Genomic DNA, 12,894 nt, shown 5'->3' with positions numbered 1-12,894 from the left:
GAAACTGTTGTTTACATCAAAGTTTCAATCTGACCACTTGATGTCAGTGTTGTTTTTTGGGTCTCACTGAACTTCAAAAGTTTGAATGATTAAACTAAACTAAACTAAACTTATGTTTGCGTTTATAAGAAATGTCTAGCATATCATTCGTATTCCAAAAGTGACAGTTTATGTGGTTGTGTGTCCGAGCAGGAGACCATGGAGAAGAAAGTTCTGGAGCACGCAGAGGAGATTCAGAGACTGCAGAGAGAACACACAGTTCAGCTGGAGGTACACAAAACCGCACAACAGGTGTATGAGTGTATGACAGCACGCTATTTGTATTTCAGCAGATATTTATCTTCAACAGATCTTAAGGGCCGGAGTTTATGATGCATGTGTTGTTGCCACACATATTTATAGTCTTGCACTCTCACACCAGAGGGCTGTAATGGATCCGTGCTCGACATAAAACTAATGCGCATTCAAGACAGCATTAAAGTACATAAAGTATGTCCACGTGAATCTGGGGTCAGAGACGTGGCTCTGCGGGTAGCGCATGTACTCCAGGATGTTGCTCGCGGTTATGTGTGGGCGACACAAATTCGATTTCTGCTCGGGTCAGGTCCTGATCTCACCCCATGCTTTCTTCTCCATATTCTGTGCTGTCAAATACAGGCAAAAATCCATAAAAATAATAAACAGTGTTCAGTGGGCGATCACGAAAGGCAGGATTTTAACACAGACTTGGTTACGAAGGAAAAGTTATTTTGGGATCAGTTATTACATTTTGAAGTCATCAAAAGCTAGTTTATAGCGAGTAAATATGGTTCCTTTTTGATTTTATGTCGTCTTCAACCCTCCAGGGTTTTAGTATTGTAGTATACACATCAGTTATGTCGCATTTATGTGCCGAAAGCAAACAGTGAAGAACGTGATTTCACCTCCTCCATTCAGGCTAAAGCTGCAGAGGTGGATGCAGTCAAACAGCAAGTGACGGAGATGGAGAAGGAAAGAGAAGATCTCAAGAACACAATCAGCAAATTGAAACAGGTGTGTGAGTAGAAAAGTATCCTCTCTCTGCCGGTTTCCTCGTAGCTCTGCTGGAGCGTCTGCTGCTCAGTGTGATGAGAAAGCATGTGTTTTAAGATGCTAAATAAAGCAGCGCTCAAATGGAGGATGTTATGGGGGTGTGATTGTTGGAGCTCACTAGTAATTTCAGATGTGACTCATGAACAATGCATGACTCAACAGTGGGATGGATTGTTCTGTTTGCGTGTGTCTGAACTCATTGCTCATTGGGCAAGTAATATTTTTTAGAGCAACAAAGAATTTCATTTCAAGCACCCATAAGGGTTTTAGTATATCTGACCTTTTGTGTGATGTTACTGGTCTGATTCATGTATGAATTCCGTATTCATGTATGAAACCTAGCATGAACAGCTGTTGATTTAACGGTTTTCTAAAGAAAGTAAATGAAACTTAATTTTTCTTAAAAAGTAACTTCTTTTTATTAAAATACTTTCTCATATACCACATTTAAGATGCATTGTTCTGGTAACAGGTACTTAAAAGATCTTATGTATTTTGGACTTAAATAATATGACAATGTTCTGTTGCTACGATTACCAATCTGAAACAAAAAATATAGACCACTTTGCAGTTTGCAAGATGTAAACATTGGTCCAGTAGCACTTCCCGTTTAGTTTTATTTATTTTTTATTAGTTTTTTTTATCTTATATATATAATAAAATCTTACATTTTAAATCAGTAATGTATGTTCTGTTGATTGTATTTTGTTCAAACGTTTGTGTAGTGTTAAAGAACTGAAACAGGAAGTTCTTCTGGACCAGCGTTGAACCAGCATTGTTTACAGTACGTCATCCAAAGAGGTCTATACAGAATAAAACAGAAATTTGTCCATAAAATACAAACTTTGAACTGAACAAAACCTTGAGACATTTAAAAGCGTAAAGTTGCAGTAACATCTGTGTGTTTTCCAGGAAATGAAAGACGTAGTGGATGGACAGAGAATCCTGGAGAAAAAAGGCAGTTCGGCGGTAAGGCCCCGCAAACTCTTAACAGCTAGGAAAAATAGATGAGTCAGGACTTTCCCTCTCTCCATTTCCCAGAAAGTGAATTAAAATAGTCCAAGGCGATAGGCAGCATACTGTACCTCTTTGGCCTACAGACCTGAAACGAGACCTCCCATCCGCTTTCATCAACGCTCTGTCCTGTACCATCATCACTGTCAATCTGCTTTGACACTTAATCGATAGTGTGTGTGCGGCTGTTTCCAGCTACAGAAGCTCGATAAATAACGATTTATTGATGGCAAGTTTATTTTTTGTTTGTTTTGGCAACATTTATTAGTCGGGGTTATAAATGCTGTCTTCAAGTCCTCTTGGGAAGTTCATAATTCGGACTTAATCCTTATGTAAAGTGATTTTTGTGGAAAGCTGTTTTCACGGGTGAATAAGTAAAATAACCCTTTACAACCTACGCGTTCAGACAACCCACCACCTAGTCGGTTTTAAAAGTGTGTAGTCTGCACATCAAAGAAGCACATTGCTTGGGAACTTATGTAATGCGTACCTTAAATGCACTGTGAGATGCTAAAAGCACCTGCCAATTGCTTCAAAGGGACATTTCCCACACAAAAACCAGAGGGAAGAGGAAATGTATTTTTGCCACACAAGTCTTATCATCTGGTTAAATGAGTCATATTTACTGGAAGGCTTTTGGGGCTGTTTTTCATCTGCTGTACACAAAATGCCTGCAAAACAAATTGTACAGTCAACTTTCAACTACGCAAGTACGTCTTGAATTGAGCGTGATCTAAATTTCCTTATGATCACACGTGAATATGATCATTCCAACGTGACATTGGCTAACAAGGGATGTTTTTTTCCATAAAATCAATATATCTAGGAATCCCTCTTGTGTTTCGCAGCTTAAGGACTTGAAAAGGCAACTTCATTTGGAGAGAAAGCGAGCAGATAAACTTCAGGAGCGCCTGCAGGAGATTCTAACCAACACTAAGACCCGCACAGGTAAACTTCTCTTCTGCCCTGTTTGCTTATCACACTTGAGAATTAGTATTAGAAGAAACGTGTCTGTTTTAAAGCGGTAGATCCCCGCTTTTAGTTACTGTTACATCACACGTGGACAACGTGAAACATTTAAAGCAGACATGTAAAAACGCAGAGCTACGCATAGACATGGAAGCAGATAAATTCGGTAACGTTCTTTGACGTGAGACAAAATCTGATAAGTTGAAGCTTTTTATAAAACTCCAGGTCAGAAATGCTAAGTTGTGAATGCTTTGTCGAATACCTCAAACCTGATGTGAACTCAACGTAAGACTTCACTTTCTAGTGTCCAGGTATTTATGTTCAACATTGACTCAAAAACAGACACGTAATGTCCTCTCTTAAAAAGAAGTTCTGTGGTACATTTGGTCATTTGCCCCTTCAAATCGGTAACTCCTGTGGGGGCGAACCCAACACACAAGAGCCAAAGGCAGGGGCCTTAAATATTTCATGGAGCCCCCCTCTATAAAAAGTGCTACGGATCCGTGTATACGTGCATTTGCTCTCTGTAGATTGTTGGCCGTGCCAGGGCACTCCCCTTCTGAGCCATTTATAATTCAAACGACTCTAAATGTTTAATGGTTGCTTTACAGAAAGTTTAGAATCAGACATTTTAAAGTAGGAGCTTTATCTTTGTCAAGGGGCCAGAAGGATTTGAAGTCCAAACGTACACAAACACACACATACCGTCTGTCTGAACAAGACCAGCACCATGTGTTTGAGATGAGAGTAGTCCATTGGTTCAAACACGAAGATGAGACGAAAGACGATTTAGCAGAACGCATTTAGATTTTATTCATGGCTTCTATTTATTTCCCTTTCTTTTCAAAAGATCTGTTCCAAAATCTGCTGTCTACTCTCTATTCAGCATCCTGCTTGGACTTTAGTCTCTTATTGGGATAGATCACCCAAAAATGCCAATTATCTCATCATTTACTTTCTCTCTTGTCATTTCAAACCTGTATGACTTTCTTACTTCTGCAAAACACAAAAGAAGATATTTTGAGGAATGTTGGTAACCAAACTACATCAGAATCAGAATCAGAAGAGCTTTATTGCCAAGTGTGCTTGCACACACAAGGAATTTTCTTTGTACATAGGCCCCCATTGACTTTCATTGTGTGAACACAAAACCAGAGACATTTCTCAAAATATCTTCCAAAATGTTCAAATACAGGTTTTTGAATGACATGAAGATGAACTTCTGCCTATATGTTTACATGTATTTTGTTTTTAAACATAAAAATGGGTGTGATCTAACTTTGTTTCAGTCATTTCCCTTTTAGATTGTCTGTCCATCAATGCACTGTTTTAATAGTGATGTTATTCTAAGTAGTCTGTGTTAGAATGCTTTGCTGTAGTGCAGGGGTCTTCAACTACTTTTCCAAAAGTATAAACCTTATCCTCATTTCTTCTGTTATTTATTGCATTTTGTTCATTTTATACGTTACTTATAGGTCATATATTAAAACATGCACACAAATATTGCATCCGGTATTTGTGCTTTTTCATGATATTTAATTAAGAGGGATATTGTCTTTTTAATTTGATTTTATATTCCTTGTAGCCTTAAAATAAACGTAAAAAAGCGTAAAAATAAAATTGCTGTTGATTTATTCACCACCATTCCATCCAAGATGTGGGTGGCATTGTTTTTTGTTAAGAAGATAGCCTATTTATGACGATATTTGGTTGAATAAATGAAAATCATCAATGAAAGTCAAAAACGCTACTACGATCAGCACAACAGTTATCACTGCCCCTTGACGTTAAACTGGCGTATTATAAAGCTGATCAATTGATCTGTGCAAAAATTCGCATTTTCGGGTGAATTCCAATCGCATTCATGTAGTCCACGCAATTAGAAGGGCAGATCCTTTAGTGCGAGTTCTGGAGGGAGATGAACAGCTGGTTTTCATAAATTTGGCCGTTTAAATCATACAAAATGAATGCAGTAATAAAAACAACACAGTTTTTCCCTTATCTGAGGTTACTTTTAAGGGCAAAAGACGCGTTTTGGAACACGACCTATCGCGACTGCCTGACTTGCCGATTATAACGTTGTAAATAATTACGTTTCTTGGACTGACCGATCAAATCGCTTTATAAGACGTCAATCGTTATTAGCCGCGGGAAATACTTTCGTAATGAATGTAGCAGCGTTTGGGACTTTCTTAAAGTCTCTACTTATTTGAAATGTTAAGGCGGGCCAGGTAAAGATGATTGGCGGGCCGCCAGTTGACTAGCCCTGCTGTAGTGTGTAGTGTAGACTTGTTATGTATTTGTTGTAGACTGCAAATGTAGTTGCACTGTTATCTGGTTTTAATGGATTGTGTGCATTAGAAATATCCAAGGTGTAAATTGTATTATTAGGCTGTTTTCGCTTTAGACTCGAGTCTGTTTCAGTTCAGTTCAAGCGATTAGCAAATGGAATGAAAGCTATGCAGCCACATTCACAAAAGCAAACCTATTGACCAATAATTTCCCTACGAGTAAAAAACATGAAGCAAACTACACTTTCTATTTTAGGGACCTTCTCTCTGTTATCTAGATACAGTTGGAGTTTAGAGCAGTTTGGACCAGCTTTAAAAGTAAAAACAGCTTTTTAAACTTTTACTTCACTTACTTAAATTTAACTTTACGCTTTACGTCTCTAAAGAACTTGATTTAAGCAACAGAACATACAGAGTGATAACCAACACCACATGGAATCAACAAGCTCAGCAGAACCTGCGTGTGTTCGTATTTGTTATGAAGATGATTCATTTTGAAAATGCTTTCAGTTACCAATAAGAGTGCAGTACTTTTTGTCACGTTTCTCTCCAACCCGCAGAGTTGCACCATGTTTCCAACAAAAATCATCATAGGAGAGGCAGAGAGTGTCTGAAGAAAACCCACTGGCACATCTCATCTGTTAAAATCTTCCTGTCTGTTTGTACACAGGTCTGGAGGAGCTGGTGTTGTCAGAAATCAGTTCCCCGAGCCGTACGCAGCAGACCGGTGACAGCAGCAGTATTTCCTCCTTCAGCTACAGGGAGATCATGAAAGAAGGAGCGTCGGCACCCAGCACCAATAAGGTAGAGCCGCCGCTGGGATCTCGTGACCCGTACGCTTTTCCTTATCTCCCAGGGCTCCCACTGCTTTTCTGTTAGTAAACTTTCAAACAGTGTAAATTCCAGAAATACAGTGTGCCTGTGAATAAACAGGGGAGCGAAAAATGTTTGTCGTGACATGCTGGGAGTAACTTGAGGCACATGAGTGTGGTCTAGGGCATTTTTATTGTAAAACAAAACTAATGATTTGTCCTTTGAGATGAGAACATTTTGCTCATTTCTGGTGCGTGCCATAATGCCTCACTTTTGCATTTGGCCATACTTAAGCCTGGCTCAGACTACAGGAGTTTTAAAATCCTGACAGATTTTAAATTCTGGTTGCAGCACACACATAAGGAGAATCTTGACAGATTCTCTTATTTAAAATCTTAAACCTGGCTCAGACTACAGGAGTTTTAAAATCCTGACAGATTTCAAATTCTGGTTGCAGCACACACATAAGGAGAATCTTGACAGATTCTCTTATTTAAAATCTTAAACCTGGCTCAGACTACAGGAGTTTTAAAATCTGGAAAGATTAAAAATCTGGTTGCAGCACACACATAAAAACAATTTTGACAGATTATTTTATTTAAATTCTTAAACAAGCTCAGACTCATCAGTGTACAACTAAATATATACTACACATATTTTACATATCCATAGGATATGCAGTTTTGTAAAAGGAGCTAATAGTAACCGTTTTAATGGGTTTACTATTTTTAGATGTTGACATCACATCTACATTTGAATCTCTTTTTCAAGCACTACAAAAATAGGTTTGCCCTTTGTAAACTTGCATTTATGAATGTGAAATGTCCAGATAAGAAAACGTTGGGGGGTAAAGTTGTGTTTATAAATAAGACTAAAGGTAGCAAGTGCAAAAATAAACATTTAGAAAGTTTGATTGGAAGTTTTTTTATTTCATAATTGCACATCAAAAGACATTCTAAGACATCCAAACTACAGGATAATATTAAGATTATCATACCAGAGGACGCCTCTTACGTCATCTCACCGGGAAACAGAAGTAAACAAAGGGACATCGCAAAGTTAATTTCACGTGATCTCACCTGGCAACGGTTGTGTAACGTCTTTGTCGCTCTCTGAATGATTCTCTGTCTGTCTGTCCAAAGCCGCGGGAATGTATTTTGAGCAGGGGGTGCTATAATGCTTTTTGCTAGGGCTGAAGTTATGACTGTGGTTTGGGCTAGCCGCTTAAGTTTAATGTTAATAAATAACGGAAGAAAAAAAATAGTCGCTGCCGAGAATAAAGAGGAATGCCAATGTGATTATAAGATACAGCATAAAAACAAACGGTCGACATTTTTAAAGGTCTGTCAGTCACCTCCGTCACCTTGCAGATGTACCTCTCATTGGCTGTTGCGAAAGTACCAACGTCATCACCCCGATTTAAAATCCTAAATATCAAACATGTTTGATATGATCGGGGCGGCCCCGATTTCTCTCGGAGCAGATCGGGAGGTGTAAGATTCGATCTGTGAACGCCTCACATTACGTGATAATCTGGGCCGAATCTCGGACCCGATCGAGGTTCTGGACCCGATTTTTTCAAAGATTCTCGGGAGGGGAAATCGGGGTAAATTCTGGCCGAGAATCCTGTAATCTGAGCCAGGCTTTAGACGTCCTGAATGTTATATTATGCTAACCATATAAATCATCCTGCGTTGTTTGTGCGAGATGCTTCACTGCCTCTTGACTCTTCAGCAAAATGAAACGTTTAACAAGTTAATTTTGTGCAATTTGTTATTTAAAATGAAGAAAAACAAACTAAAAAAAGGGCTTTTAATGATGATCCCAGACCCTCAAGGTAGAGCGAGTAGTCAATAATACAGCCACAGAAAAAATCAAGGGGCTATTCCAAATTTTAATTTCATCAGCATTTCTAGATGCATTGCGGCCATTCCAGTCCAGTGTCTGTTGAATTTTAACACAATCAAACCTTTTGGAGTGACATGATGGGCCCTATCATAAACTTGGCGCAATGCAGCACCACACAAGTGACGCAAGTGCAGACGCAAGTGTTTTTTGCTTGTTTCAGCCCGACGCAATTTTCATTTTCACGTCCTGCGCCACTTTGTTTAAATAGCAAATGCATTTGCGCCCAATTGTGCGGCCTCATTAAGAGAACCGGGATAACCCTTTTAGACCAAGCGCCTGTCGCAATGTCCATTTTTCCCGTCCTTAAACTAGCAAAAGTGGATTCGGACGCGCCCTAAGTGCACTTGCGCCCAGTGGCGGAGCTAGAGTTTTATATATGGGGAGGCCAGGGGGTGGCCAAGGCTACTTCAGGGGGTCCACATACCATGACAGAAAATGTGTGTGTAACCCTGACCTGGCATCAAATTATTAAAAAAATCCCAGGATTGCTGATAAGTGATAATTTACTTCTAAATGTATGTAGATGAAATGAATAATAAAATATAAATAATGAAAATGTTGAAAACATAGCTTAACTTGATAACTTCAATTTAAACAGAAACAAAGCAGCACCAGAGGTGTCTTTAAACTGATGTGGATCAGAGCAGCATATATCTGATAAAACATAAACTCATTCCATAGGACTGCAAGATTAAAACAAAATCATTGATGCTGATTATTGCCCTTGATGTTGTCATCTTGATTATTACTTTCAGATATTAGGATACATGAACACTTGTCACACGCTACAAAACAAGCCGAGAAGCGTTTATGAATTATTGTATTGCTGTTTTATTGCTTTTTTGATTCTTTAAGGAACATAAAAAGCAGTTATTCAAATGGGAAATATGTAGAAAACAAACAAAGAACATCCAACATCACTAAAACACTCAATGGCTTCAGGTAATACAGTAAAGAGTCTGACTAATGAATCTCTTTCTTACATCGTATCTGTACGCGGTTAATGATAAACTTTTTGAGTGTGATGCTCTTCAGCACAGCTCTTCTTCAACGATGAATCATTTAAACGCTTCTGATTGGTCAGAATATTCATACCCTGAACTTGATTGGCTGTAATGCTCAAAGCTGTAGCAGAGCAAAGAAGCTGTCATCCACATTCGTTCATTTTCACCTAAAGCTTATTTAGATTGCGACTGTCATAGCTAGTTTTTTATTATGCATGGACTATTTTTCCTCTTTTGTCTTGAACTTGGAGAGCAGATTTGTTCACCTTGTTGTCAAGCCTCTGTTAATTTCCGACCCTGATGTAAACAATGTATGTTATGTTGGGAACCGATTTACTATCTGTTAATGGAGCCTAACATAAACTTACACAATGAAAAGTTGTTTAGGAATCCTAAAGCCAAGGCTAAAGAGGGAAACTTATTTCTTCCTTCTAAAGTTTGTATGAAGTACACCTGCTTAGAATGTTAAAAGAAGTAGAGGATCTCTCCCAACACTGTTTATATTTATCTAAGGTTAGAAAACGCTGGGAAAACTTTACATTTACGCAAGATTTAAAAGTGTAACGTTAGAAAGTAGGTAGATAACACTATAATGGTATGGTTCAACAAAAAAACGTACCTGGATGGGTCGGACTTGAAATGGTTAGCAAGCAAGCGGGTACTTTTGAATATTCCATTTGTTTAGCAAATTGCAGCGGTCCATTTGCTTCTTTTCTCTCTTTCGTCAGTCTTTAAAAAGAAATCTCAGATTTCGCGCTGTACAACCCATCGCACAACTTTTTTCCGTTCTCAACTAGACTCGAATTTCTTGAATTTCTTGAATTTTGCTTGAATTTCGTGTGCGGTGACGTCACTTGCAAGCATGGGTCCTGAACGTCAAAATAAAAGCGTTGTTCAATGAGAGGTGAAATCAGATCAATCAACATAAGTAGCGAATCAAATTCTGGGGTGGCACCCAGGGTGGCCAATTGGATGTCAGGGGTGTTCAGTGCCACCTTGGTCCCCCCTCTGGCTCCGCCACTGCTTGCGCCCTGCATTTTAGACCATGCGCTTGGATCGTTAAAATAGGGCCCAATGTCATCCAACAGCAATGTTTTTAACTTTGATAAGAATCAAGGTTATCACATAAGTTTTTCTAAATACATTTACAAATACTGTATTACTGCTGTATTGCTTAAAAGTCAATATGAACTTTAGTAGAAATATTGTTAGTTCACAGAATGAAACAAAAATGATTTTATGTTAACACATACCTGTAAATAGTACAGATTTTGAAATGTTTTTTTTTTTCTTTTTCGCGGCTGTATATTCAAAATATTCAGTTTATTTATGATTTGTTTGCTTCAATAATGTGATTCCTTGGAATTATCTGCATTTGGATGATTTTCTCTGCAAATATTACTATATGCTGCTAATTGTGATTCATAATCAGCGTATCATGTGCATAATTAGATGACTTTTTATAAGCAGTTGACAACCATAGTAAAAATCGAATAGACTTTAAGATGCATTTATCAAAAGCACAGCATTGTCAAAGCTCCTGATTTCAGCCATCAATTTAAAACCTAATGGAGCCAGACAGAGTGACTTGAAAGATGTATTTAACTGTCATCATCCTTCAGTAGGAGAAGCTCATTTATAAATGGACAGCGAGTCTCAAGGGACCGAGAGCAAGCACACACAGGACGTTTGAGAGGTGACCTTCTGCTTGGATGTTTTCCAGATCCTTGAAATGGTCTGAAACGAACAAACCTAGGAATAGAAATGGTTCCTGTGACTTTTAAGGGACGTCGGTATTAAGTGGCACCCCGAGACAGTGTTTCAGAGATCAACCTCTGGTTTGGTAGTTTAATGTGAACTTAGGGGCTTCTAATAAACATTTCAAACATTTGGGCTTTTTCTCCAAGCTTAAACATCAGAGAACATCACTAAACATCAACATTTGCTTTCCCTCTTTCCGCAGTCTAATACCAGCAGTCCTCAATCTCAACGACCTGCTGATCTTTCAGACGACGAGGTCAGCGAGCTCTTCCAGAGACTCGCGGAGGTCCAGCAGGAGAAATGGATGCTGGAGGAGAAGGTATGACTTTTAGGTTAACCAATGTCTTGTGTTGCTAAGAAAAAAGTCGACTGTCGTAGAGCAGAGAAGGTTTCAGTCTGTATACTGCAGCAGTGTTCGGGCAGATCTGCCGTGTGCTCCGTGGGGGGCTGTAAGTGCAGAATTGTGTCTTTGAATCATGAAATATGCATGCCGATATTGACGTTTTCACATTTTAATCGATCTGCCTCGTTCAGTAACTATTGGGATGGAATTGTGTTGTTAGAGCTTCGACAAGTTATATCACTTCTGCTTTGAAGGAGATGTCCAAACATGTCAATGTCAGTCTGCGTGTTACGTCATAAATGATCTGTTATGTCATAAGTCAGTATGCAAAATAGCTTTATTTTATATCTATAGTATCGCACACACGTTTCATTGCTATGGTTATAATTATGAGAGATTAATAATTCATGTAATGAATAAAATAACCAGATTTGAACCGGCGATCAATGTTGAGATTGCTGGAAGTGATCATTTCACAGGTTTGTGTCGCTGTGACGTGCAGCAGATCTTATCTGTGTTTTCTGCGTTCAGGTGAAGCACTTGGAGGTCAGCTGTGCCTCAATGGCCGATGACATCTGCAAAAAGAGCGCCATCATCGAGACGTACGTCATGGACAGCCGGAGAGGTAAGCGTCTCTCTCTCTTCATCTCCGCTGTTGTTTTTGTCTTTGAGTATGCTTGTTTTCTGAACGCAAACAACGTAATGGTTTAGCGATGATATCTGCATCTATTCCTGCTTTTACTCAAAAGAAAGCTGACAGCCGCATAATCGCTTTGGTCCTTATGTCCCCTTTGAAGAGCCCTACATTTTAATTTCGTGTTGGAAAACTCTTAATGTTAGATTTTAAATATATCAAATAAACAAATGTTGCTTTTTGGTATATTAACGAGATTTGCTCTGCTTGCTGAATATTTTATGTGAACTGTAATGTAAAATTGCAACTAATGTAACTTAATTTCTGCAGCTGAAATTTTAAATACGTTTGTGTTTGTGATTATGCAGAGAACTTGCATAAATACTAATTTTAATCGGGTTTTTTTTGTGTGTTTCTATTTTAGCATGTGAACTCGTGTCTTTGCACAATCTCATATAATGTCCCTATAAATGTTTAATTGCTCCTATTTATAATGCTGCTATTTTGGTGCCACTGTTCTCAGGTGCACTTGAAAAGCACTTTGCTGTAGAAAAAAACAAGAGCTAATAAACTTGTGAATGTTACATGATCTTCTCCAGTTGTAACAAGGTTTGTTGATGGGGGATTTATAGTCTCAACCTCAGACGGCACATGCATGGACCACCCACAGTCCGTTCACTATTCTCCTGATGCATATTGCATGTGAAACTGGAAAAACATTTTCCATACAGTAAGCTCTTATCTGATTGGCTGATTTAAGGCACAAGGGTTTGTGTTGCGTTTACGGTCTCTACATATTCTCTGCTGTTTTACGGTGTTTTGAAGTGCCGTGGCATCAAGTAATTTCAGTTGCTGGGCAGAGGTTTTGCAGATGAAGGTCTGACTTTGTGAGGTTAGGGGTTGGGACTGCAGTGAGTTATGTTTTATATGAAGCTCTGTGTTTCCTCTATATCTCAGTCACATTTGCTCTTCTCTCTGTTACAGTGGGTGTTATTACTGTAATAAAAATGAGTGACGGATCAATCTATCTGCCAAGGGCGATTAATGGGCTGATATTTGGCCATTTTGAAACGATTAGATTTGACT

General features: G+C 38.7%; 1 protein-coding gene across 2 annotated transcripts in view; it reads left to right on the top strand.

The window, feature by feature from the left end:
* gripap1 (GRIP1 associated protein 1) overlaps positions 1-12,894 on the top strand; it is a 42,324-nt gene that overhangs the window by 13,015 nt on the left and 16,415 nt on the right. For both annotated transcript variants that reach the window (XM_057356403.1, XM_057356402.1), the window contains 7 exons: positions 193-270; positions 937-1,032; positions 1,984-2,040; positions 2,934-3,033; positions 6,016-6,149; positions 11,034-11,150; positions 11,706-11,799. In XM_057356403.1, coding sequence (XP_057212386.1) covers positions 193-270; positions 937-1,032; positions 1,984-2,040; positions 2,934-3,033; positions 6,016-6,149; positions 11,034-11,150; positions 11,706-11,799 — 676 coding nt within the window. The remainder of the gene's footprint in view (positions 1-192; positions 271-936; positions 1,033-1,983; positions 2,041-2,933; positions 3,034-6,015; positions 6,150-11,033; positions 11,151-11,705; positions 11,800-12,894) is intronic.

Source organism: Triplophysa rosa, linkage group LG17 (genome assembly GCF_024868665.1).
Source record: "Triplophysa rosa linkage group LG17, Trosa_1v2, whole genome shotgun sequence".
Classification (NCBI taxonomy): domain Eukaryota; kingdom Metazoa; phylum Chordata; class Actinopteri; order Cypriniformes; family Nemacheilidae; genus Triplophysa; species Triplophysa rosa.
This window is presented reverse-complemented; position numbering and strand designations above follow the sequence as displayed.